The sequence below is a fragment of the Eriocheir sinensis genome, chromosome 51 (genome assembly GCF_024679095.1).
Source record: "Eriocheir sinensis breed Jianghai 21 chromosome 51, ASM2467909v1, whole genome shotgun sequence".
NCBI lineage: Eukaryota > Metazoa > Arthropoda > Malacostraca > Decapoda > Varunidae > Eriocheir > Eriocheir sinensis.
Window position 1 is genome coordinate 7,941,087 of NC_066559.1, and position 27,652 is coordinate 7,968,738.

At 42.3% G+C, this 27,652-nt stretch overlaps 3 protein-coding genes across 4 annotated transcripts; 2 read left to right on the forward strand and 1 right to left on the reverse strand.

Annotated features, from left to right (window-relative positions):
- Positions 1–366: 366 nt before the first annotated feature.
- LOC126982628 (uncharacterized) lies at positions 367–3,840 on the forward strand. The gene is made up of 4 exons (XM_050834837.1): positions 367–720; positions 1,120–1,385; positions 1,499–2,089; positions 2,758–3,840. The coding sequence occupies exons 1-4, from the start codon at positions 699–701 to the stop codon at positions 3,280–3,282; spliced, it is 1,404 nt and encodes a 467-aa protein (XP_050690794.1). The 5' UTR covers positions 367–698; the 3' UTR covers positions 3,283–3,840.
- Positions 3,841–5,943: 2,103 nt separating this feature from the next.
- LOC126982425 (uncharacterized) lies at positions 5,944–12,050 on the forward strand. Its single transcript, XM_050834472.1, has 2 exons — positions 5,944–6,320; positions 10,077–12,050. The coding sequence occupies exon 2, from the start codon at positions 10,095–10,097 to the stop codon at positions 12,048–12,050; it is 1,956 nt and encodes a 651-aa protein (XP_050690429.1). The 5' UTR covers positions 5,944–6,320; positions 10,077–10,094.
- Positions 12,051–14,411: 2,361 nt separating this feature from the next.
- LOC126982630 (uncharacterized) lies at positions 14,412–26,191 on the reverse strand. Of its 2 annotated transcripts, none has more exons than XM_050834838.1 (3): positions 26,128–26,191; positions 21,694–21,740; positions 14,412–19,689 (listed from the first exon to the last, which is right to left on the reverse strand). In XM_050834838.1, the coding sequence occupies exon 3, from the start codon at positions 19,647–19,649 to the stop codon at positions 18,015–18,017; it is 1,635 nt and encodes a 544-aa protein (XP_050690795.1). In that variant the 5' UTR covers positions 19,650–19,689; positions 21,694–21,740; positions 26,128–26,191; the 3' UTR covers positions 14,412–18,014. The 2 variants fall into 2 exon arrangements, with proteins under 2 accessions (XP_050690795.1, XP_050690796.1); XM_050834839.1 differs by lacking the exon at positions 26,128–26,191 and adding an exon at positions 24,851–24,872.
- Between the last annotated feature and the right edge of the window lie 1,461 nt (positions 26,192–27,652).

A 27,652-nucleotide genomic window follows, 5' to 3' on the forward strand; every position in this document is an offset into this window, starting at 1 on the left:
TGATTCGAGGCCAAGACGTAATAAGAATGGAAGACGAATTTCCTCTCCGCCATGGTTACAAAGAAGTTCCATAAAGTTGCATACAGCCGAGTCGGTTTCCTGTTAAATAGCATAAACACCGCAAGATATGATTCGAGGCCAAGACGTCATGAAAATGGAAGATCAATTTCCGTTCCGTCATGGTTACACAAGCATTCAACGTCACATAAAGCCGAGTCTGTTTCCTACGCGATAGTAGACACACAACACGACACGATTCAAGGACAAGACGCAATAAACACGAGAGGAAACGAGGGGGCGGTGTGGTGGGAGGTGGCACGTAGCGGATCATGTGACAAGTGTGGAGTCGTAAAACAGAGCGACCAGGAAAGAGAGTGGGAGACACTGATCCACGCGTAATACAGGAGTGACGCCAGCAGACGCCGCTCTGCGTCATGCCTCCGTTACACAAAGCCTGGCTATAAGGAAGGCGTGGAGGTACTCGACTGCCACACAACTCACGATACAGCTGAGGACTCACGGCTGTACCCTCCTCGCTCCGGGAACCTCGATCTCGGTCTGCCACTACGAATACACGAAGACAGTACTTGGCCTTCCTCACCCTCGGTCCTCGTCACACACACAGCACGCAGACCGGTGGGAGCAAGGCCACGCTACGCCACCCGGAGCTCTCTGTATACTTTCGAAGTTCTTTCACGATGGTCAACACCAAAGTGCAAGGTGGGTCAAGGTGACATTTGTAACTTGCCAGTATCGTCATCACAACTTCGCTCCCCGTGCCAAGTTGTGTCAGAAGAGAGAGAGAGAGAGAGAGAGAGAGAGAGAGAGAGAGAGAGAGAGAGAGAGAGAGAGAGAGAGAGAGAGAGAGAGAGAGAGAGAGAGAGAGAGAGAGAGAGAGAGAGAGAGAGAGAGAGAGAGATATCTGATAGTCAGAAAAAGACCCTCCGATGAAATAGGACTTCCTTTCAAATACACACACACACACACACACACACACACACACACACACACACACACACTACTCTGTCTATATCACTGTAACAAAATAACCGTGTGATTACTTGAACCTGAAGGTGTTATTCCTCTTGATTACCTGAGCCTGAGAGTGTTGTTCCGCAGGGCACCACCGCGGGCACCAGGGCCACCACACGCCCAACAAGCAGCTGCTGTGTGCCGTCTGCTGCCAGGCATACAATGCTGGTCAGAGGGACCCCGTGGAGCTGCCCCGCTGCGGCCACACCTTCTGCCGCCTGTGTCTCTTCCACCTACAAGGCCGACAGCAAAATTTCCCTTGTCCCCTCTGCCGCACCCAGCACTGCGGCCCGCCTGTTGAGCGGATGCCCGTCAACTTCCTCGCCATTAGCCTCCTGGAGACGATGGGGCAGGTGAGGCAACAATTATCGTTGATAAGATTGGAATATTGTAGACACTAGGGGTTTGAAATTGCTACTGGATGTGACGTACTATTAAGATAGCATACCTTACTTTTCACGGAAAGGTTGAGAGCGACGAGTCCAGCGAAGAGTACCCGGCAGGGGAAGTGTGTGGCACGCATGGCGCCCCGCTGCTGCTGTGGTGCCGCCAGTGCCGGCAGGTGCTGTGCGCTAAATGTCTCTCCCAGCAGCAGCACGCCGGACACACCCTGCACGAGTTGCAGGCTGTTCTGGCGGAAAAGAAGAGTCACATAGAGGAGGAGGCGAGGCACAGGCTGCGGGACCTGGAGAAGGAGAGGCAAAAGTTGACTAGAGAGGTGGAGTCCGTCGTGTCCACGCTGTCAAGGATCTACAAGAAGAGCGAGGCGTTGGGGCGGCAGATGCAGAGGGTCGAGAACATCCGGAAAGTCACGACGGACACGGACAACCTGCAGACGGTGGCGAACTTGGAACTCGCACTCCACAGACTCCCAAAGCCCGGCAGCTTACCTCAAGAGCCGACGCTGGAAGACAAGTACAATAACTTTATCGCGGAGGACGAGGGGTCGAAGACGAACGACAACGAGGGGGGCCTCAAGACGTGGCCTCTGATCATGGACGTGGCTGGCGGCGGGAGGCACTGGCCCATCATCCCCTGGCAACACTTCACGGCCCAAGTACGTGTGTGTGTGTGTGTGTTTGTGTGTGTGTGTGAACGGAATGCCAATCTAGTGACAATATTTCTTCGAGGTGTTTAACTAACACGCTGAATGGTACACAAAACGTTTCATTAATGTAGAATTAAGCAAGAGGTGGGTGGGTGACGGGAGACAGCAAGGGTCGGCGGATCTACATCGTCAGACAAATGGCAGGAGGTGTTCGTCCTCAGGAAAGTTAAGGAGTGTATGATGATCATAACCGTTTTAATACACGAAGCAACACTCGCATGTAGCCCAGAAGGAATTATATGTTGAAGCCTATTCGTTCATATACTTGTGGGAATCATTTTGTTATGTTCTCAACTGCCAAGTCCTCCGGCGGCAGATCACGTCACAGGCATTCCCACCTTCCCCGGTTCGAGGAGTGCCACTGAGGTCAAGATTCAAGGTTCCCCAAAAGACAGAATGAAGACTGCTTTAAGAAACCCCTTCGTAGCTCTGCTTGTCGGGAGCCTCCACTAAGCCTTAGGGCCGACAAAACTTAATCCCGTTTTGGTTTTATTTCGCCTACCCCTTTGTGTGCCGCTCATTTACTTGTCAGTATATAACATTCATACATGCAGGCCACACTCTACCCACCTCAGCACCCATCATCATGTTCATGCCCTCTCTCTCCCTTCACGCAGGTCCCGGCCCTGCAACTCCTGGTCCCGTCGCCCGCTCCCGAGGTGTTCCTGCAGCTGGAGGTGGCTGGCGTCGTCCTGGGCCGCGTCCACATACGTCTCTGGGGTCATTTACGGCGCGCCCACCACTTCCTGGCACTCTGTCTGGGTACATTCGGCCCCTCTTACAAGGGTGCCAAGTTCCGCACTGTCGAACGCAGGGGCGAACCCGGCGAGAGTCTGCGTGGCGGTGATTACCCAGCGACGGACGGCAGCGGCACCATGTGTCGGGGCGTGATGGCAGAGCTGGAGTGGGGAGGCCAGCACGCCGGCCCCGTCAGGAAGGGTGTGGTGGGAGGTGGGGGCGGGGGGTGCCACGAGTCTGACGCCCTCTTCAACATCTGCCTGCGGGACAAGCCTCACGGAAAGATGTCCTGTCCCTTCGGCGAGGTGGTGTCGGGTCTGAGCGTGGTGAGTTACGCGGCGTACCATCACCCGCTCACCGAGGTTACCATATCCGCCGCCGGCCTCGTCCTGCCACCCTACTGACGATGAGCTGCTTCTTCAACGCCTTGTCTCGCTGCCTCGTACATTCCCCGACACACACTTCCACGGTGCAGCTACTCCGGAAATGTCCCTCGAGCTTACGTTTGCCATGTTATACTTTAACACACACACACACACACACACACACACACATACACACAGTGCTAATACAGTTCATAATCACAACTATCATCATCGCCACCCACATCATACATTATTGCTCATTCCGAAAGAAGTACTAGGTCTCTCCCTGTTTTGACTCCTATTTACGGAAACAAGAAGTCGTGATGGGTGAAGGGAACAGCGACTGAGATAGGAGGGCAAGGAAAGGGTAAGGGAGGAAGAAGCGTCACATCTGCGGTATCACTATTTCTCACCCTAATTCATATTTATTTCAAATGACAGTCACACATGCCGCAATAGTTATCCGTTGTTGTTTTTATCTTCATTCCATCACGTAGGTTAAGTGTACCGTATTATTCTTTAAGTTATTTTGAAGACTGTATCTGAGCACTCATGGCCTCTCTTTGTTATGGTCCACAATGAACGACGTTTCTTTACCTTAACGTGTTTGTATCCTTCCTATGAGTTATTGGCTCTCGTTTGGTTCTTGCTGGCACCGCGGGAGAGGCTGATGTCGGTATTCTTAGACGCTTCCGCCTCTCAAGTCACCTATTTCCAATCCAAAGGACGAAAAGGAGATCAGTTGAGTTGTTCGTGGTACAGAAGAAGGGTCAATCTACCATCAGGGTCATAAAACTATCCCTGGAAATGCCCAAGATTCCTACGACATCCTATATGTGTGCTTGGGCGCCGAAATGTTCAAGAATATGGCCCTGAGCGTCCTGAAGAGATAAATATAATACACGTGAGGGACTTGAAGGGTATGATTCTTCTACTCTTGAAAGAAAAACAGGAAGATCTTATAAGGTATTACGGCCATATAATTACGCTACTCAGAGTTTAAGTATGGAGTCAGTTCTCGTCTTTCATACACACACACACACAGAGAGAGAGAGAGAGAGAGAGAGAGAGAGAGAGAGAGAGAGAGAGAGAGAGAGAGAGAGAGATAACCCTCCCTGTGACAAAAATATTCTTCTAACGTCAGCACAAGTAATCCCAAGGGAGAAGAAGGCTTTAGATATTCTTGGTGTTACATAATATAGTGTATTAAGGTGTAGTGCGCAGTGCGGTGTAGCGAAGTAAAGAACCTACCGAAATCTATCATGGGAACGAACAAGCTGGCAATATTCTTCATTTCTTTACACCTGGTTTAGTGCTTTGGTTTGATCCGGTTTTGCTCCGAGGATTTCGTAATGGGGTGTTGTAAACTTGTCTGATCTGTTAGGTGGAGCATTTAACCCTCAGCTGGCAGGGGTCATATTCTTCAACACTTCGGCGCCCAGGCACACATGTTTAACAAGGCTTTCGTAGGAGTTGTGAGCATTTTCAGGGATAATTTTATGACCCTGGTAGTAGTTTGATCCTTTTTCTGAACCATGAACCTAAAATTTCACAAATTCATCAGAACTCGACAGATATTTTTGGTCTTTGGAAATGGTTGATGTGAGAGGCGGAACCGTCAGAGAATAGCAACCAAAAGCTCCCTAGCACTGAGCACGCCTGATTGGACTACCCTCTGCCTTGTCCATGTGTGTGCGGCAGTCTCGCCCTCTTTGCATGGTATCAGTCCGTACCTTCTTGAGCCAGCCCTCGTACTTAACTTTGCCCTTAGCCAGTAATCACACGGGCGTTTATCCCGAAATTTACAGTCTGATAACAGGAGAGAAAAGTATACTTGCGATACAGACACAACTAAGACCCAAAAAAGGTTTGTCAGATGATACTACACCCGACATGCTAAAACCCAAACGCTGATAACAACTCAGGATAACGCTATGACACTTTAATTAAACAACAACAACAAAATATTCAAAATAATTCAAACTATTCAGGGTGATGAGACAACCGTCCGTGGAGGCAGACCGGTAATAACTGGTAAAGGTACAATGCCTGCACAATCACAAGAATACATAAGGATTATCACAATCATCAGCTGTGAGAAGTCCACTGCAGGGCAAAGACCCTTCCTACTGTTACTTTTCTGTCTGATCTCTGTGTATTATATCCTGCCCCGGCAAATCAAAGTTACGTGGCTTTTTGGCAAAGGTTCTAATTTAATTTCTGAGTTCACGCCTGGTAAGTAGACAACTGCCCATATCCTAGCGCTTCTCGTTTACTGGTGGAGCGCCGACGTGTTTCGACATGGGATGCTTGCAGCCCATGTCGATCTCAAGAAGGTGTTTGACTCAATGCATCGCGAGGCACTCTGGGATATTCTGCCACTCCGTGGGATTCCTGCAAGGACCATTGGTTTGTTGACTGTCCTGTGTTCTGGATCTGAGGGTGCTGTAAAATGTGTGTGGGAGGGGGGTACTTGTCCATCTTCTTTCTCACCGCCTTCCTCCATTGGGGTATATCCCCAACGAAATACCGAAAAAAAAAAAAAACTTGGGTGGGACAGATCCCGACAAGCAGTCGACAAAAGACACGGTACCATGTCGAAATTCATGTATGTATTCACGATGGGATGTCTCATGATCTTGGGATGTCTCATGACACCACACACGGTTCTAACACGCCCCGCCCCCAGACGACACCCAAGAAGAGTGCTGTGCTTTACAAGAGAAACACTCCAGGCGAAGAAGAAGAACGTTTGAAGACACGGGTGCCGTTGCGAAGGCAAGGCAATACTCCGTACCCAAACAGAAAACACTGCTGGCGCCTGGCGAGCCACTCGCGGCGCGGCACAAGCGGAGACGTGTAGGTGTGTTATCCCGGCCTGACCCTGGCCCTGACCCTGACCCCACCTGCACGTGACAGCCTGCCGGCGGGCCAGGGCTGTGTTGTGGTGACCACCCCTGCTGCACACCAGCCCAACAACAACAGCCACGAACACCCTGTACTACCGGGGCTTGGAGGCCGTAGTCCCGTGGCCTGACCAGCCCCCAAAACGCGGAGGAGGAGGATCTTTTCTGAGGGTACGGAGGTTGGTTATCCTCGCAGTGGGCTAAATATTACGAATCGTGATCTTGCGGCATTTCTTACCTGGATTTCTTCCAGGTAAGAAATGCCGCAAGTTCAGTGTCAGGCCATTGTATCGACAACCATAATGGAAAAAGTTCCCCGCATACATTGTCATTTGCTACATCAGCGAAGTAACCGAAGTTGTTTGATTTAACATGCTTTTCCTGTTGTGTTCATTAGATATGCCTAGTAAACCAAGTAAACTTTGTAATTACAGCTTTTCAGTAGGAAGTTGTTAAAAGCATGTAAAATCCATTCTCCCTAAGCGTAAGATTTCTTACCCCCGCAAATTCTTGGGTTGCAAAACCAATAGGTAAAGTTGGGGGCATACGCTGTAGCAGCATGTGGCCTCGGTGCTCATCTCCGTAACATTGGCCCTTGAGCCTGTGGTGGGAGGGAGCCCATTACCCCGGGACACAGGGCCAGTGTGACATCCAGTTTACCACAGTTTACCTTCCCCAGGTTTCCCCAGGTACCCATTTATCGACCAGCCCGAGAAGGAGGATGAACAGTTGGGTGAGCTGCACGCTGACTGCCCGGGCTGGGATTCGAACCCAGGCACGCTGACCACTAGACTACGGAGACCAATAGTTTTGGTATATTTACTCCCCTGAAGTTATTTGAGATTTTAGATGCATTATTTTCTGGATGTTGATTGTTTAAAAGTTCAGGTTTTATATGAATTAAACAAATAAACTGTCTAATATTTTTGCTGTTATAGACTGAATAATTTTGTCTCAATTCACCCCAACAAAAAAAAGAGTTGTGGAGTGAATGGACTGTATTGGCTATCAGTTCACCTCTTCACTGCCAGAGGCCCCTCACGTGTGATACAGGTCAAAAGAAGAAAAAGAAGTGGAGACGAATGTAAACAAACATTGGCTGAAGGGGCTCTGGAGACTGGAGGCTGTGGTCCCACAGCATAACTGGCCTTCTTAAACACCCCAATAGAAAAAGAGGGCAACTCTAGAGTCTAGAGGGTCGTGAGACAAAGTGCAGTGCCTGGCCGGGGAGACTGTTTACAACCGTTTCGGTGTTCGACGCTACCTCCAGTGAGAGGACGTCTGTAAATCACTTATCTGAACTCTTTCAGTCCGGCAATGCCGACGTCGCCGTCCGACGGCATCACCGTTAGTCCTCTTCTAAACCTCTTAACCCGGTAGCAGCGACGGGCCAAATCTGTGGCTTTACCGTATAACAGCGACGGGCCAAATTTGTGCCATGATTTAAACCCCCCAAAATAGATGATACATAATCTGATCACAAATGCTTTGATATATATTATGAAATGGTTTGTGTGAGGGGTGATTTTTTTCTCATTTCTCACTTGGAGGGACCATTAAAAAACGTGATCCCCACTTCTACCAGGTTAAGAGGAATTGGAAGAGGAATTTAGAGGAGGATTGAGAGGTTTAGAAGAGGATTAATCCTCTTCCATTTCCTCTTGACCCTTTCCATACTGTGACGCCGACGTCTGCGTCACGGATGGAAAGGGTTAAGACCAGAAGTCAAAATAGCTACAGGTACTTAAACTAACAATTATTTAACAGCGTTAAATCATTCTTAACACACATTTTAGCAAACTATGATACAGAGTTTGAGCAAGACACTTAAGTGAGCTTTGTTCCAAGGAAATTTGGGAAGATTTACCCTGAGGAAGAGAAATACTATATAGTAACCCATGATTGGAGGGCATACATAGGAAGAGTTCTAAAAGTTGGGAAAACTAATGTAACAATTAAATTCTTAGAAAGCAGGATGAACTCTCAGTACGACTGGCCCGAACGTGATGATGAAGTTAATATGATACACTTGATCAGTGGACCAGTGGTATTGTCAGGCACACCTCCTTTTACAATTAGGGGGATTGATAAGGCTTTTGCTGACTTTAAAATGCATGTAAGACACAGTATGATGTAACCACTTCCCTAGCACTTATAGAAAGTAGCAGTAGTTGCTACCTGGTATACAAATTCATAAGGGTGAAAAAATAGGTAACTAAATGTCTGAAAAGTGTGTATTTTTATTTGAACTGATCCTAATTTATTCAGATATCAAGTAAATTCAACAAGTAAGAGAATGTTCATTTATTTGCCATATTAAACAGTTTTTACACCTGTCTCAATTCACCCCATTTTCCTTGACTGAATCAAACTGACTTTTTATTTTTGTATAAAATATCAATATTCCATTATAATTATTTATTCAATAATCATATTTTACCCAAAAATGAGTAGTTCACATCTGAAATAAGTCATGGTATAGTGAAACTATTTTTTTGTGACATCCATAATTCCAACTCAAACTTATCAATTGTTTACTTTTCCCCTCCATCATCCCCATGGCTAGATGGGCTTTGATATACAAATCCTTAAAGAAACAAACACATGTGTCATGGAAGAATGGACTGAGAGACATGTGGTTTAGCAGACATTCTGGAGAAGCATCCACAGACATGCTATGTTACGTGGAGTACAAATTTTCCTGCTGCATTTACGTCCATCCATATATCCACAGTAGAAGATAAGAGAGTGGTGAGATAGAGGCAATACACAAGTTCAAAGTAGCAAATGCCCTTGGTAATGAAATTACAGCAAAAATCTGAAATATGAGGGAAATCTAAGTATGGAGCAGTGGTGGGCACTGCTAACCTAAAAGTTAGCTTTGCTAACTAGTAATCCACTAACTAAAAAGTTAGTTTAGCTCACGCTAAATCACTAAACTTTTAAAGAAATTGGTGGAAGCTAACACTAACCTCCAATTTTTTTTTATATCGATTTAGCTGCAGTTTAGTATTTCAGCTCTAAAACCCTTAAAAACAGACCTAGTGACCTGAAACTTCAATATGTTGTTAACTTTCAAGAAAAGTAAAGCATTCCAAAATCAGATGATGATAAAGGTGTACACAAATAAACAAAAAATTCAACATACACTTACATTACCCTAAAATATGAAAAAAATTCTCTAATAATTGTCTAATTAGCCTACTTTAAGGCATAATTGACCTAAAAGTGGAAGCCCTGGAATTATTGTGCCATGTGGCTCAACTGGGGCTGTCTTCCCACAACAGACAAAAACAAACCTGTATGAATTTTTTAGTGGACTTAAAGTTAGCGGAGGAGGAACTACATTTAGTGGAAGCTAAGTGGTCCACTAACTGTTTCCAAAGTTAGTGTAAACGCTGATCAACTAACAAAAAAATTAGCTTCGCTAATTAGCGGTTACCGGATCAGCGAAACCGTGCCCACTGCTGGTATGGAGAGGATGTGTACTCTAATAAGGAAGCAGAGGACTGTGCCAAAAGATTGGAGAAAAGCCATCAATGTGCTGTTGTACAAAGGCAAACGGAGTAGGAATGATTGTAACAGCTAAAGGCTAATAATCCAACTTAGTGAGCCAGGAAAGGCAAAGTGTTTACAAGTGGGCTAGCACATTTGCTATGCTTCCATTTCAATGCTTGAAACTGGAAATTGACACCTGATCCTAGACTTATACATTATTATCTAAACTACCATTATAATAACCAGGCTAACTTTTGAATCGCCAGCACTATAAGAAGGAGAGAGGTGGGGAGGAAAGGGAGACTACTGCCATGGCCACCCTTTCCAGGAAAGTCCTTTGAGATAACAGAGTGTCAGAGCTATGGATGGATGGATAGAATCATTTATAATCTCACATAGCAGTTGGGTAATTTTTACTTATTATTTCAGGTGACACATCTTGGAGTCATGGAGACCATGGAGGTTTCCTGCCATGATGTGGATGTGAAACTAGCAGGAGTCAAGAGGAAGGCTGTTACAGAAGAATCGAGGATCAACAAGAAGCAAACAACACTGTTACCACAGATTGATGTTGGATGTGGTAAACTCCCTGTTCCTGGAAGTTTTTTGAAATTACAAGAAGTCTTAGATATTTGCAGACACCCAAAAAATATTCTTGAGTCTGTGCCACCAGGAAAGAAAAGCAATGTATTCTATATTGTTGATGACTCAATAAATGCTCTCAGAAGAGAAAGGGATCAACCAGTCAAATATGATGATGACTGTGGAAAGTGGACATCCAAAGATTTCACTCGAACCTTTTATGTTCAAAATGTTGAAGGGATAGCTAGATGCTTGAAAACGAAAAATAATCTTTTTTATAAAGACTCACATGCCAAGGGTGGGTCTTTTGTGGCTCCTTTGAACCCGCAACCAGACCCAAGTACCCTAATTAGGGTTCATCGGCGTATATTCCTATCTTCCAGAAGCAGCTTCAGGAGGCGCATTACAGCAATGTCAGGAAGTGGTATGAGAACCATTGCACTCATTGAGTACAGTGATGCCTCGAGTGCTGTACATGGAACAGATGACAAAGGAATTGATAATAAGGAAGAAAGTACCAAGATTGCTGTGAACCCCAAAGATTTCCATAGAATAGAGAACAAGTTTGTTCATAATGCAGAAAAAAGTTCCAGTATTGCTGCAGACTCTAAAGACGTGTTTGGGACAGACAATGTTCATAAATCTGAAAAAAGTTCCAGTATTGCTGTGAACTCTGGACATGTGCTTGGGACAGACAAGAATGTTGCTCATAAATCTGAAAAAAGTTCCAGTATTGCTGTGAACTCTGGACATGTGCTTGGGACAGACAAGAATGTTGCTCATGAATCTGAAAAAGGTTCCAGTATTGCTGTGAACTCTGAACATGTGCTTGGGACAGACAAAAATGTTGTTCATAAATCTGAAAAAGGTTCCAGTATTGCTGTGAACTCTGAACATGTGCTTGGGACAGACAAGAATTTTGTTCAGAATGCAAAAGACTGTAGTACCAATATTGCTGTGAACTCCAAACATGTGCTGGAAGCAAAGAAGAAAGTTGTTCATAATGTGGCTAAAAGACCTAGAGGTAGGCCTCGTCTTAATAGAGTTCATAATGTAGTGAGGAGACCAAGGAGTAGGCCTCCTATGAATATAGGCCATAATGTGGTAAAAAGGCCTAGGCGTAGGCCTCCTAGGTACAGAGTCAGTTGTGGTGATGCTGAAGCAAACTACCATAGGAGCAGCAAAGTACGCAGAACAAGACTAAAGACGTGCAAGTACCCCACTCCTAAGGAATGTAGCAGTAATGGTAAGCCAACTTTTGAACCTCATGAAGAATTAGTGGGTCATGACAAAAGGGTTCCCATGAGCAGCAGACAGCCATCACACAAACCAGGCCATGCCACCACAGGGATGCAGAAGGATACTGCAGGGTATGATGAAGACTTTCTGATGGTTGGCATGTTAGAAGAAAATCCAAATGTCCAGGAAGTAATCAGCAGAAAATCTAAGCCCCCGTGTGTCATTTTGTATAGTGACAAGCAATTCAGTGATATGAAGAGGAACCTTGAGTGTGAATGTATATTGGGAGTGGACTGCACTCACAAGTTTGGTGATTGTTATGTCACCATGACAGTCTACCAGAACTCCAGAGCACTACACAAAGACACAGTTGAGCCACTCCTGTTCCTGGGCCCTGTGTACCTTCACTGGGATAAGGAGTGTTTGACGTATGTGTCTTTCTTTTCACATATAATGGACAAGTTAGAGGGCATTGAGCCTACTATTGAGGTGAAATTAGGAAATGATGTTGAGTTACAATTGTTCAGAGCATTGAATATTTCTTTCCAACATCACCGTATATACTTGACTGTCATCATCTGAAGAAAACTTTACAGAGAGATATCCTTGATATTGTATCTGGTAAAATAAAATTATCTTCTGTAATATTAGATCAAATATTTGGTGAGGAAGGCTTAATTCACAGCTCTTGTTTGTCTGCTTTTGAAAAGGGAGTCTTGGATTTGGCATGTTATTCTGATGAATTTCCTAGTCTGAAAAGTTACTTTGATCATCTACAATCATTATTATATCCATATGTATGTGAACCACATCAGAGAGGCATCTCCCAGAAGTTGTGGGTAAAAGGCAATGATGAAGTTTTGAATGAGCACTTTCACTCAATGCTCAAGTGCAGAGATAATAATTTATCTGAAATTGTTGAAAAAATAAGTGCCATCTCTAAACTGCAAATGCTGGAGTTAAATGATATATGATGCATGTCTTTGCATTGTAGTGTGGAAGCATGTTGAGAAAGTAGGTTATATATATATATATATATATATATATATATATATATATATATATATATATATATATATATATATATATATATATATATATATATATATATATATATATATATATATATATATATATATATACTTAATTTAGGCATATCAAAAAGAATAGCAATCTTGTTACTGATCCTGTTACAAAGTTATTCTTTGGTATGAGCGTGAAAGATCAGTACAGAGGCCATAGAATGAACATGCTAAGGAACCTGTGTGGGGAGCAAAAGGGTGGCTGGGTCAGTAATGAGGAAGTGCAGGAGAGCTGTGGAATATAGGAGTCAAGTGAAAAGTGAATTGAGGAAAGTATCCTATAGTAAGACTCACCTTAATGTGCGGCTGTGTCGGTGCCCTATGAGGAACAAGTTGTGTTGCCACGTTTTCAACCCCATGTTGGTTCTCTCTCTCTCTCTCTCTCTCTCTCTCTCTCTCTCTCTCTCTCTCTCATGTCAGCTTATTTTAATGTACATTCCTTCACGATATAATCTGAATATAATGTGAAACTACTTACACATCCCAAAACGAAAGGGAAACTCAATAATAAATATAGCTTTTTTTTTTAGCAACACTAAAATATGTATGCCAAGTTTCTTTGTATGCTTATAAATATCCTATCCACAATAAGTTAACTGTTCTTTCATACATTATGATACTAAAGATAAATGTGTATGCATATTTGCCATGGTTTTGCTTATATTAGAACATTTCTACATCGTGGGCTAGGAGACACGTGGCAAAGCTGTACAAGGGGATCCCTCAACGCTGAACCCCCCAACCGCATGTTTAGCTGAGTCAGACTATAGGATGGTTAGGTCATACTTCAAGATGGAGTACAAGAGGATAAAATGTTCTACTACATTGAAGTTGACAACTAGTTTAGCACCCTTATATGTTGGCTGTTTAATTTATGTAACAAAAAATATTTTTTTGATGAAAATATGCAGTTTTCCATAAAAATCACAGGAACTATAATAAAATAGAAAACCAATCATTGTATTTGGGTAATTCTACACCTGACTCATAAATGATCCTACAAACAGTATATCATTTTAGATATAGTTGGATATGTATGCCTGTTTAAGTGCTTTATTTGTTTGCTTTCTTCATTTACTTATTTACTTTTAATCAGTTAACCTGCCATCTCTGGTATGGCCACCAGTGTTCAAACATGGGTAGTGTCACCGGTTCGGTACAGCCAGTAGTGCCCATGAGGGTGCGCCACATTTGCTACACGTAACAGCTCCTAGTTTTTAGAGTAGTGACATTTCCTTCAGAGATACATACAGCACATCTACATGCAAAAATCTATTGTCACAATTCATACAGGACTCCAGTCACATTTCTTACACCAAGAAAAGCAGCGAGTCACAATCTTTACAGGATTTCAGTCAGTCATTCTACATAGGGAGAAAAGTCAGGCTGATGTTCAGACACAAGTTGAGTCACGTCAAGTTAAGGATCGACCCAGCACTGTTCTTCTCTCAACTTGTGGGGCATGGGAGGATGCCACCAACTTTTCCCAAACTAAGGAGAGATGGCATTTTGGGGCCTTGTGCTACAGTGCAGTCATCCTGGCCAGGACAGGGGGCTTTGTGGTGCAGTGGTTAGCACACTTGGCTCACAACCGAGAGAGCCCGGGTTCGATTCCCGGGTGGAGTGGAAAGATTTGGGTGGCTTTTACGATACCCTACGCCCCTGTCCACCCAGCAGTGAATGGGTACCAGGTATTACTCGGGAGTTGTGACACGTCTCCTTTAATTACTTACCACTCCTCTCTATATCCAGCATATGACCAGATGGTGCACCCACTAAACAAAACGTTCCAACTGTCCTGGCCTGCCATGCTGACACGCTGCTTCACTCATGCACAATTTTTGAAGAAGTATTAAAAGGCTATGTGTTTCCTTTATTCAACTGTCTTCAGCCATTTACAGTTTTCCATAGTGCTCCTAATCTTACAATCCTATATAACTATTTTCATACTTCTAAATTCACCATGCTTTTGACCCTCCAATTGTTCCTTTGCAGCAAGTTTCTTGTATTTTATTCATCTTACAAGTGAGAAAGTTAATAAACTGCAGTTCTTCAATTGTTTTACTGCAAAGTTGTGGAACATTTGATCAAATACTGCTTTTTCAGCTAGTAGTTCTGACAAACTGAATGGATGGATCCTCTACAATATAAAAGGATCTTGTTTAATTACAATATGGGCAATATATGCAAACACTATAGAAATTGGTGCTGAAAGAGGTTTCCCAGCAAACACTTTTCGGCACAAGATGATCCACATGTATACATGGGCAAGGTGATAATGAGAGCTTGACAAATCTTGTAACTGTGGGTAAAAGGATAAGGCAAAATGTGTTGAGTGCAAAGGTTGCAAGAGAAGTGATTAATGGTGCTGACTGCTCCATCATAGTAGAAGAGTAAGGACGAGAGAAATGGGAATTTAGATGAAACCGAAAGAGAAAATCAAGAGGAAGGAATTGGAAAGTGGGAGACTTTGTGATAATTATTAAGTGCAAATATGTAGGAGGGTGAATTAATTACTGAAAAGATCAAAAATACTATCCTAGTGTAAGTAAGTGAGGTATTTGAGAATAAGATAAGCAGAAGAGGAAAGAAAGTAAAGTTGGGAGCATATGCTATAGCTGCGCATGGCATCAGTGTTCATCTTCACTCTGTTGGCCTTAGAGCCTCTGGCGAGAACCCTTTAACTTGACACACGACCAGCATAACATCCAGGTTACCACAGTTTACCTTCCCCAGGTTGTGCCAGGTACTCATTTATTGACCAGTCCAAAAGGAAGGATGAACAGATGGGTGGGCTGCACACTAACTGCCCAGCCCAGGATTCGAACTCAGGCCTGCAGATATGTAGTTAGGGACTCTAACCTAAGCACTGGACAGTGGAGGCATATAAAAGAAAGGGTGGTGGGCAAATGAGAGAAAAGGCAGTTGAGGATAAAAAAAAGGACATGCAAAGAAAACTGCTATAGATGAATGTGATAAGCAGAAAGATTGGCAGAAAAAAGCAAAAAGTATATAAGGCATTTGTTAAGATTGGTTAAAAAAAGTAGAATGGATAGTGAATTTGAAAAGATATTGGCAATAAATATATATATATAAAAAAAAATGTTGGGAAAGAAGTTAAGAGAAATAGGGAGAGGTAAGAGTGGTACTTACAAAATAAAGGGTGATGGGTGATTTGATGCCTGCTAAAAGGCATAAGGAGCTAAAAGAGGAATGGAAGAAAAATCTTGAATCCGCAATGAATGAGTGTGAAAGGAAGAACAGAAATGAAGAGTATGTGAGTAAAAATCAATATTGGGCAGCAATATCCATAACAGACAAAGAAGAGTGAGATAGAGTAAGCAACAGAGTTTATAAGTGTTAGAAAAGCTCCTGGCATTGATGATATAACAGCAGAAATATACACGGGATGTAGTATTAGAGAGGATTCAGCGGATGTATGTGATGAGCCAGGTGGAATTAACAATAGGAAGGGGATGTGTGGACCAGACATTTGAACTAAAAAAATATAGTTGAAGAGTACCTGGAAAGTGTAAGGAAGCTGTTGATTACTGAGGAGGACCATTACAGGATTCACAATATGATTTATGATTTAACTTATCAATCCTTAAGAATATATGGTATAGCATGGGAGGACAACTACTTTAAGGAATAAAGTCTTTCTACATGGAAGCAAATGCCTATATGTGAGTGAATGGGAAGCTGAGGTAGAATTTTGATGCTATTGTGTGTTGCAATGGCTGTTCAATATACACATGGCTGGCTGCATGAGAGAAAGGAAAGGCAAAGTCTGTGATTTAGATGTAAGGCCAAAAGTGAGAGGCGCACAGCAATAGTATTTGGTGGCGGGTCTATTTGCAGATACATAAGTGTTACTGGCAGAAAATAAAGTTATGAATGATTCTTTGTAAGTACAGGAGCATGGCAGAGGAGGTAAGGGAAAGAGCAGTGAAGAGGAGACAGGTGAAGTGTGAGTATAGAGGCAAAAAGAAGTCATAGGAAATAATATCATCCTCCCAACTGTCATATATGAATTAAACATGAATGTGGAATGTAGCAAAGCAATCACTAATACATGTAGTAGAAATTAGTTATATATGTGACAAAATGGGATGGAAAAAGTAATGTGCGTGTAGAGTTTGGTAAGGGTGTGATAGCCATGGGAGTGGAGTGTGTAGTAGTTGAATGGCTTAGGTATGTCAGAGGAATAAATGAGTAGTTTGTGAAGTGTCTGTGAGCTTAACTGAGGGATATGTCACAAGGGGTAGACCACCAATAAAATTAATCAACGTAGTAAATGAGTTTTGGAGCAAGAGAGAAAATTGGCAGGCAAGGCACTGAGGAGAGAGAGTTGGCAGGCAAGGCACTGAACATTTGGAGGAGTACCACAATGGAGAAAACTAGCGCCCCTTGTATTGTAGCCACTTCCATGTCTCGAGAAAGTTCACATAACACAGTGGTTCCCAACCTTTTTTGTCCCTTTCCCCCTTTTCCAGACACTTCTTTACCTGTGGACCACTACAACTCCTACAAATCTTACTGTCATCTCGCAGGCCACTCATGACCATCCCAAGGGCCAAATTTGTCATGTGGACTGTGAATTTGACATCCCTGGTACTGGTAGCTAATGTATAGCAATTCTAGCATTTAAGCATTCAGTTTTAAGGATTGTGTACGGTAGTATGAACTTTCTTCCAAAGCCACATGACTCCTAATTCTAGTATAACAAATTTAAAACTAATCAGAATCTCTATGAACCCCTTGAAATTCTTTCATGGACCCCTACTTGGGAACCACTGCCAAAAGGAGACCCAAGCATTGGAGCTCTAGTGAATAGAAAACCCTGTGTTTATAGCAAACAAATGCTTGCTGAATCTAAGATGTGATTCAATAATTAAAGAAAAAGTGACAAGGAAGTGACGAGTTTATAATACAAAAATATTTTATTAATTATCAATTACTTTTTTGTCAGTAATTCAGTAGTAAAATTGTTATCCATTGCTATTACTGTTACTCTACAAACTCCGCAACAGTAGTATATTACTCTTACCCCATGTCTTGATAATAATTACAACACTTAGTCACAAGGGTCAAATGGCCTATTCTGATGCCCCACCCCATCTCTACAAGGAATGGGGTCCCTGAGCATAAGTTTCATAATCCCTTCTTCATCTCTTGACACTCATTGTGCTAAAAATTAGTTGGATAATATGAAAGAAAAAATACTCCTTAACCAAGCCTTTACAACTATGAGCCAACTCCTGCAGGAGATCACTGATCATGTCAAGTATTCTTCAGTTATCATGTCAACCAGTACTTTCATTTCGCTGTTGTCAAGATAGGGAGGATGACAATCATTGCTACTAGTAATTGTGTTTGTATTTACTGTTATTAATCTTTTCCTGATCTTATCCTCATCAATTTATCACCTTGCAATGTTTTCCTTATATGCCTAGTGGAAGTTTTACTCACACCTGTCCTCTATGTGCTGCATCTGAAGGTTACTGATGGTGCATATTTCCTTCACAAGTACAGGTAATTCATATGATTCTAAACAAAGAACCGACTGTATATGACTGCTTAACACTTCATCTCTGCAGCCAACCCACAACTTCGGGAAAACACCTTTTTGTTGTGGTTCACAACAATACTCATACAGAATTGCACCCATTTTGATAAAGTAATTTCTAAGTCTAGGAAACTCTTCAAAATAAGGAGCCAAATCTGACAATCTCTTTCTAAATAAAAACAATGTAGGACTGCTTGTTAGGCCTTCTAAGCCAAACATTTTCTTTGATATTATGGAAGACTCCTTTACTTTACCATCACATACATCATATAGTTCTCTATTAACTGTTGTCTTTAAATGATGACAGTCCAAAATATGTGATGATGTTGGGAATGAACATTTCAGTGCTTTGAACAAAGGTAACCCAACATCATTTCCCAACTTCACTTCAATATTTGGCTCAATGCCATCTAGCTTGTCCATTATGTGAGAGAAGAAAGACACATATGTTAAAAATTCTTTATCCCAGTGAAGGTACACAGGGCCCAGGAACAGAAGTGGCTCATTTGTGTCTTTATGTAGTGCTCTCAAGTTCTGGTAGACTGTCATGGTGACAAAACAGTCACCAAACTTGTAAGTGCAATCCACTCCCAAAACATTGTCACACTCAAGGTTCCTTTTCATGTCACTCAGTTGCTCCTCACTGTACAAAATGACACATTGGGGCTGATCTTTTCTGTTAATGACTGTCTGGACACTTGGACTTTCTGCTAACATTGTCAGTATGACTTGTTTTTCATCAGGCACTTTGGACACCAATTTCTTGAAGACCTTTTGGGAAGCAACATCTTCTACATTATGCACTTGATGACTGTCCTTCAGGTCAGCAAACTTATTTTCATAAACATCTCTTGATGCTCTGCATTTAGTTCTATATTTTGTCTTTCCAGGGTTGCCAAGCACATTCTTCTTCAGCTTTTTGCAACGCTCATGAGCTGTGGGCTTCATAACTCTACCACAATATTCTACTAACGCTCTGTCCTCTCTAAACCCATCACCTGACAAGACTGTGATACGCCTCTTGTAGTCTTTATTAGCTTTAAGTGTTGCATAGAAACGCCGAACTTTTACCACACTCTCCTTGTCTGGTTGTGGGTCCAACACACTCATAGGTGGATTTCTTTCATAAAACTTATTTTCATACAATGCCATTGCTTTCAATAATCCATTAAAATTTCCAACATGTGAGGATATTTGAGAACCACTTGAACGCTCCCACACACAGTCATCATGGAATTTATTAAATCCACCCTTGTTTGTCTTCAATTCATGCTCAGAGTTGTTAACAATGAAGAACACATTATTCTTTTCTCCTGGAGGTATGGATTCAAGGGCATTTCCAGGATACCTGAGAAGTTCAAAAACCTCAGGCAGTTTGCAAAACTGCCCTGAGGTGGGGAGTGCACCAGACAGTCCTGGGTGAAAGCTTTGCCTGGGTGCTTCCTCCATTTCACCTTCAGTCTCTTCTTGACTGGCCTTTCTCTTCTTATGATTGAGCTTCATCTCTTTTCCTGAATTATCCTCTTCCATTTTTTCTATTTGAAAACAAACTGAGCCTCTTGTAGGTGTACTGAAATTAACCAATTGTTCTTTTAATTAAATAACCATATAACTATATATTTTTATATCCAATTAATTTTATTTCACATTTTCTACTATCAGATTAAAATTTAGGGGTATATTAACCCTTAAACGACATGTATTGTTTTCATATGATGTTCTCAAAACAAAGCAAAATACAGGTGCTATTTGTTTGTTTATTTATAGTGTAAAAACATGAGAACATAAGGAGCCTGCTAGATAGAGGCAGGTATCCCTATGCAAGGAAGCTCCTGTAAACCTAACCTCACCATACATGAATTTATCTAACCTCTTCTCGAATGTATCTATCATATTGGCACTCATTATATGACTGCCCAGCCTGTTCAAATCATCTACCATTCTACTGGTGAACCAATTTTTGCCAATGTCTTTGTTGACTCTGAATTTATTCAACTTAAATCCATTGCTACATGTCCTACCCAGCTCTAATACCAACAAAGCCTTATTAACATCACCCTTAGCAAAGCCTTTCACCAATTTATAGACTTCAGTCAAGTCTCCTTTCACCCTTTGACTTTCAAGAGAATGCAAATTTAAATGTTTAAGTCTATCCTCATAAGGTAGATTTCTCAACTCTTGAATCATTTTACTCATTTTTCCTCTGCACAGATTCTAGGATATTAATATCTATTCTCTACTAAGGTGGCCAGAATTGAACTAAATAATTGACATTCTATCTAACTAATGCTATATAGCTTGAGGATGGCTTCAGCACTTCTATTACTTACACTCCTTGAAATAAAACCCAGTATCCTGTTTGCCCAATCCTTAGCTTCGATGCATTGAGTCCTTGGATGGAGATCAGAACTGACTAAGACTTCTGAATCCCTCTCACACCTAGACATGCTTAGGAGAGTGTCATTTAACCATCTCAATTCACTGAACACACTTGGTGAAATCCAAATTATGATATGCCAAGGTATATTAGAGGGTGTGAAAAACAGCTAGGGTCTGAGGACCTGCCGGCATGGATTGGTTCTCTGGGTGGACACAGTGCAGTCTACAGGGAGGCAAGAGGGTGGAAGATGCCATTTTCCTTAGTCTTTATGCTTTCTCTGTCTTTCATGTTTAAACAGTTGTCAGTAATATGAATTGTATTTTACTGAAATAATTTGGACAACAATGAATTTACTCATTTAATTTTAGTCCTCCTCAAGAGCTGGATGGGGATGGAGAAAGGTTTTGAAGGGATTTTCAGATGAAGGCCCAGGCAAAGGTGATGAGGGTGAATGCTACAAGGATGAGGGATATGTTGCCTGCAGCAGGAAAAGTCACGGAACCCGTAAAACTTAACCTGGTAGCTGTGGGCATCATGTTTCTCAAAGGCTCCTCTATGCGAGAAAAATGAGAAAAAATCATCACCACGAAACCATTTAATAATATATATCAGTGCATTTGTGATCAGTTTATGCATCATCTATTTTGGCGTTTATATCATGGTAAAATTTGCCCGTCGCTGGTACACGGTAAAACCACAAACCCTGTCGCTGGTACACGGTAAAGCCGCAAATTTGGCCCGTTGCTGCTATCAGGTTAAGAACATTCAAAATTAGAGGCACACAAGAGTATGATTAAGATATATGATGGCCTGCTGAGCAAACCGATGCAGTTTTGAATAAATCAATGATGCCACTGTTTAAGGGTTAATTGACATATCCAAACATTACATCACATAAGGTTGTTCATTCTTACTGTGCGTATTATGTCTTACCTACTCTGATAAAGGAAAATCACATATCATTCATTTCATAAGGAAAATAAATGTCATTTATGGAAAATATAAGGTCCTTTTCCTGATGTACAAGTACTATGAGCCCATTGGTGCATGTTCATTTTTTCACAGTATTTGACGCACTTTGAGGTAAAATCCCAAAACGCCCTCCCACGGTCATAGGGTTAACTCAGTTTTCTAAAGCCTACAATTTTCTGTAATGGCTAGTGATTGGAATGGTGCAGTGATTAGTAAACATACCCTTATTCTGCTGAAGCAATCGTTGGTCATCTGAGCCTTTGTTGTTTCTGAAAAATAAACAAACAGGGAAATGTGAATATCCTGAAGATTTCCTTATGTATTTGACATCAAGAATATCTTCCTATCCTAAATGCTTCTTTTCTGCTTTATTTTGAAGAAATCAGATTGTCTAAAGGAAAACATATGAAGTAAAATTAACAAAAATTATACATTTACTTTTTTTTATTAATAATATAAAATTCAACAAAGTTATAAGTAGATATTGCTGCCTGTCTCCACAATAAGACATTTCTGAAGTAGTGTTGCCTCAGACCCCTCAAAGGCTTCCGAGTCTAGAAAAAATCTTTGCTTTATAAACTACCCTCCTGCAGATTCTATCCATCTCTTTGTACGTACTTTCATCTCTTGTTTCCTTTCAGAATAATTGTATTTCTTGGCTATGATTTTTGGGGGACCTCACCCCCCAGCATTTATAACTATAGTTGGTTCACCCAAGTCTGAAGTGAGCATTACCGTGCACTGGCAACCTGCTGTCACACGGCGTGTCTGATTTCATGGATACTGTATGCTAGCCTACGCATAGTAAACAGTCATCAGTGTCAATAATATGTAGGCAGCAATAACAAACGTTGTCAATTAAAGTCGGAGTTAAAAAATATTAGTACCTAATGTAACAAATAGCTGTTTTGTTAATTTACAAGATCACTGATTATGATATTAAACAGCCTTGAAGTTGTCCACCACCAAGAAAATTATCAATCAATCAATCAATGGGGGCATATGCCGGGGGCGCGTCGCCTCGCCCACCCTACCGGGCGAGTCTCCACACACGCCCCCTTCCCAACCCGAGTACCTCCTGGCAGGATTTATCGACTTGCTCTAGCCACATCATGGCCTCACCTCCAGCTTTGAGCAGCTCCGCACTGATGTTACAGGCGCCAGGTGCTTTCACCCCTCAACTTGGCCACAGCCTCTCTGACCTCAACCAGAGAGGGTGGGCTTTCATCAACCCAGCAACTGGAAGCCGCCCATGTGGAGGGTCCACCATGTACAGCTGCTCAAATACTCAGCCCAACGAGCCCGAGAAAATAAGCAGGCTTTATATTAATAAAAAAAAGCTATTTGCGACTTGACTAATATTTTCTAACTCAAAATCAACTATAATTGATGCTATTTGTTATTGCTGCCTGCATATTTTTGACACTGATGACTTTCCTATGCGTAGACTAGCATACAGTATCCACGAAATCAGAAACACCGTGTGACAGCGCACGATAATGTTCACTTCAGACTTGGGTGAACTGACTATATAATAGTCATTTCCAAGGAAAAAAAATAATCAGAATACAGTAATTCAAAACCCATCAAAACCTTCAACACAAGACTATTCCCTCAATGCAGTGCCTGTACATAACCCCGGCCCCTCTCCACATGCCTCTCACACAGCCTCATGAAAAAATAAGCCCACTGCCCCCTCCAATATGAAGGGCAAGATGTCAGAAACAGGTATCAAATGTAAACTAAACCAACTTCCCAACAGGTGTGACTACACCCCCTCATTCCCCCCATCATGTAATGAGGGGAGGAGGGACTGACAGATGGAGCATGACTGAGGTGGGAGGAAGGAGGTAGGAGTGTGCAGAGGTGCACTCAAACAATGGTGCAGCCTGCATTAGAGATTTTTTATATTATTTTTTATGGGAAAGATGATATACCGTATATTTTGCTTTTCTAATGACTTTCTATAAGAGTTGAAGTTGCCTGAACCTATTTCTAAGATGAAATTATTTGAAGAATGTGTAGCTAGTTTAAGAGATATTAGATGGTTTGTTAAATGAATCTCAACCAAACTAGAATAATACCCTAATCTTTTACTAACCATAGCCCGACACTAATAATAATAATAATAATAAAAAAATTTATTTCCCCAGCAAAATATATAAAAACTACAAGAAAGAGAACAATATGGTCATTTGGGTGGGGCCTGAACTTCTCCACAGTGATGCCAAGATCACCCACAATTCATCACTCTCAAAATGTCAGCTAAATATTATTTGAATTATGTATGAAATACTTGTATACATTAAAAGTGATGTGGCAGTGCTAGTCTTGAGTGGGTCCCACCCAACCAGACTTCACAGCTGAATCTGACCATTGTGATTTCTTTTCTTCTTCTTTGAGCTATTCCACTTTGTATCACTTAGGTCTTCCTTAGTACTTATTTACCATTTGATACTTTAGCACGCACTCTTAGTTACTGCCAGTGCACACTTGTAAGCTTCACTTGACCTCAGCTGTTTTCTGTACATTTTACTTCCACTGACTTTTGCTTTTCTATTCTATTCTATATATGGGGAATAAGGAACGAATCAAAAATAGTTATAAATGCTATTGTGTGGTGGGTGACCCTATTGATATTCACAGATAAAAGCACATCAAACTTACCAGAATTGTTTGTTAGCTATTGTACGACCTTTTATTCTTTGTTTTATTTACTTAAACTGACCACTGGGGAATACACAGCAGGAAAACCTATTAATTTACCTGGAATGGAGGATATTAGTAATAGTTAGCTTAGGAATAGAGATTTTAGGATAAAGTAAATCTCCTTCTCTCTCCTCGTCCTCTTCCATGCTCTCCCTCCTTGCATAATGTGCCCTTTTCTACTGCCATTATTTTTGCACTTGGAATACACAGCAGGAAAACCTCATTAATTTGCCTGAAATGGAATGATAGGCATAATAGGTAGGCTTAAGAATAGAGATTTTAGGATAAAGTAAATCTCCCCTTCCCCTCCCTCCTCTTCCATGCTCTCCTCCCAGCATGTGCCATTTTTCTATTGCCATTATTTTTGCATTTCATCCTAGTTTTGTCCACTTGTGATCTTTGTGATGGTTGATACTGCCGGCAAGACAACACACAAGACCAACAGACCAAACATGCAGTGAACTGAGTGAACATCAACGTGGGTAATTTTTTCTAAAATATGCCCTGTTCGTTTGTTATAAAGCCTTTCTGGATTAAAAGTGTTGTGCTGATGATTGTGCCACGTACTGAAGCCGAAACTGAAGTAAACGAGAGCGGTGAGGAAGTATAAGAAAAGTAAGCAAGTTGAACCTCTCTGCGAGCTATTTTGCGGTTGTGAGCTGATTCCTACAGTGATCGGCGCCGGTGTTCTCGCCAAGGAGGGCTGAGGGTCTAGTAGGCAGCAGGACGCCTTGTATCACTTCGGGTCTACTTCCTTGGGCTTTTGGACTGGCTAGTGTTTTAAGAGCTGTTTGATCTTTGATCTGATGTCAGAGATGACTTGAGATATCTCCATGCGTGTCAGGCCTTTATAACGTATCACGGGAGCTCCTATGCGAAAAATAAAAACCAAACCATATAAAACAGCCATTATCCTACATATGGCGGGACAAAACACCACTCCTTCCAGTGGTTGGGTTCTTGTCTTGTCGGTTTTTGTTGCATGTAGATGCGTGAACATTTTCTTGCCTTTAGTGTAGGTACGGCTGAGTGGTAATTAACGTTCCGAGACTGACGCAAGAGCAAATAGTGTTACGCCACACGCTTTCACGCCATTCGCGTTACGGAATGCTTCAATGGGCGGATATAAGTTATATCCTTTTGATATTCTGTGTTTTCTTTCAGCACTCTGCCGCGTTATATCACATAAGGTAGGTAGGTGAAAGAGAAAGAGTAAATGACAGAACAACGTGCCGAGACACAGCGTTCCAGCGTGGCACTCCCAAGTCAGCAACATTATTATATATACCTCACGTCTGCCTCACTCAGCAGTCAGGGCATGGAGGACATTACAGTGTACTTTGCAGGGCTGGGAATTCTTTTCACTTTGGATTAACGCCATAGTAAGGGTGACCAGATTTCTGAAACAAAACTGGGATACATTTTCGGTTCAGAGGCGTAAAACCTCCAAAACATGTAGGCTGTAGTGTTTTTGTCAATGAAAATTAAACGGGGGACACTGCCCTTACCATTCATAAAGCAGCATTCAAAAAAGTTCCCTTTCTCACCAATTCTATTTATCCTAAATTGCAAAGGAATCTGAATAAAAAAATCAAATTGATTAATGATGAGGTTTTTTTTTTCTCTGGATCAAAGTAGCTGAGATCAAGAACATCCATATTTAATGACAAGTTGCCGACAAGTTTTCGCTAATTAATCTGACAGACAAACAGGCTTTGTTATAATGTTATCACAGCAATCACACACATTGTAAATAATAAATACACATAAATTAAAACGTTAAATAAATATTAATGTTATAACATCAAAAAAGTGTTATTTTTGTTAATATCTCAATATTTACTGTTCTTTACGCTTTTTCAGGGCCCTTACAAACCTTCTTGAATCTGTTATTTTGAATCTGGAATTGATAGGTAGGCTATAATTTAATGACTACTTAGTACTTACCAATGGTTGAACAGTATTAAATCTGCGGGCGAAACACCGCTGGATGGCAGAGAATGGTGCTGGCATTGGTTCCTGGCGTGGGAAGGCAGTGAGGGGACGCCAGACGATGCTGACGATGGTTTTGGCGGGGAAATTTGGTTTATGTTCTGGAAGGCAATAACCCGCAAATTATGCTGTGTAAAGCTGTTTATCATTTCCTTAGTTATATACACATGTGCAGTGCGAGGAGAACGGTAAAAGCGTAACTATACGTATATAGGTTGGTCAACATTTTCGTGTTTTTTTTTTCATTTTCCTTTTATTACAATTTCGGATCTTTCAGTCAGTGAAAACCGGGGACATTTCCGGGGACAGCAGTAGCCGGGGATAGGTAACTGAAAATCTGGGACTGTCCCCGGAAACCGGGGACGTCTGGTCAATTCCGCACGGGCCTACGCCATAGTGTACTAACGACAAATCACGGTAATAGTATATCCCCAGGCGCAGTTTCAAGGTACAGCCTTTCGATCACTGCCCAGGACACGGGCACAATAGATAAGGGAAGATCTGTCATTTTAGTAACCGCGAATCCGATTATTTTCAGGCGGATCCGCGGGAATTGTGGATCCAGACCCGATTACTGGGCAGTGCTGCGTGAGTGCAACGGAGCTGACGGATTATTGATCCGTGAGTGGCTTGCCATATGATTATTTCAGGATTCATCTGGCGGCCTGATTTGGATGGGCACCCGCCACTGCCACCCAGTGCAATCAAGTCCTGAAACTCCACAGGACCACAAAAATAGAAACGAAAGCTAAACTTACATCCCTTAGGGCAAGTCTCATATTGTTATGCCGGACGTGTTACTTGGGTTCCGTGTCGCCGTTGTGACCGTGAGAGGGAGATATGTAAAACACTTTGCACAGTTTCTGTAGTTTAATGGTTCTTCTTTAGTATGCGGGTACACTTCCACTCTGACTCTTCACTTCTTGGCCTTCACTCAGCTTACTATGACTGGGACTGACTCTCTCGCCCCTTCTCCCTAGTATATATCCAGGAATCAGTACAGTTCAGGAATATTACAGTATATTTCAGGATCATATAAGAACATGTAGCAAAAATATATGCGAGTTGGGCAACACTTCCCCTGCTCTGGAGTGCTCCGCTGTCATACCCTGTCAGGGGGCGCGTGGACGGCCTGGCCTTCCTCCCGCCTCCTTTGCTTCGTTTCTCCGGGAGCCTTCTAGAGGCCTTGGTCGCCGGGGAAGCTTCCAGCGGCAACAACATCCCCTTTCTAATTGTGATCGTCCTGATCACACACTTAACCGCATGTACAAACATAAGAGAATTAATCAAAAACATACACCGTCGTATCGCTGTGGACGCCTGCGTTGGGTCTCTGTTCTTCTGTTCGTTGCCTCCTGCGTGTCTGTCCCCTTGGTGCGCCCTCTGTCGTCGTCCGCTTCTGGGTGTCCCTGGAACATCTGCCGTGAAGCCGGAGGTTATCTCCTCGGCTGAAAGGCGCTCAGGAGGCCTACGGTCGTCG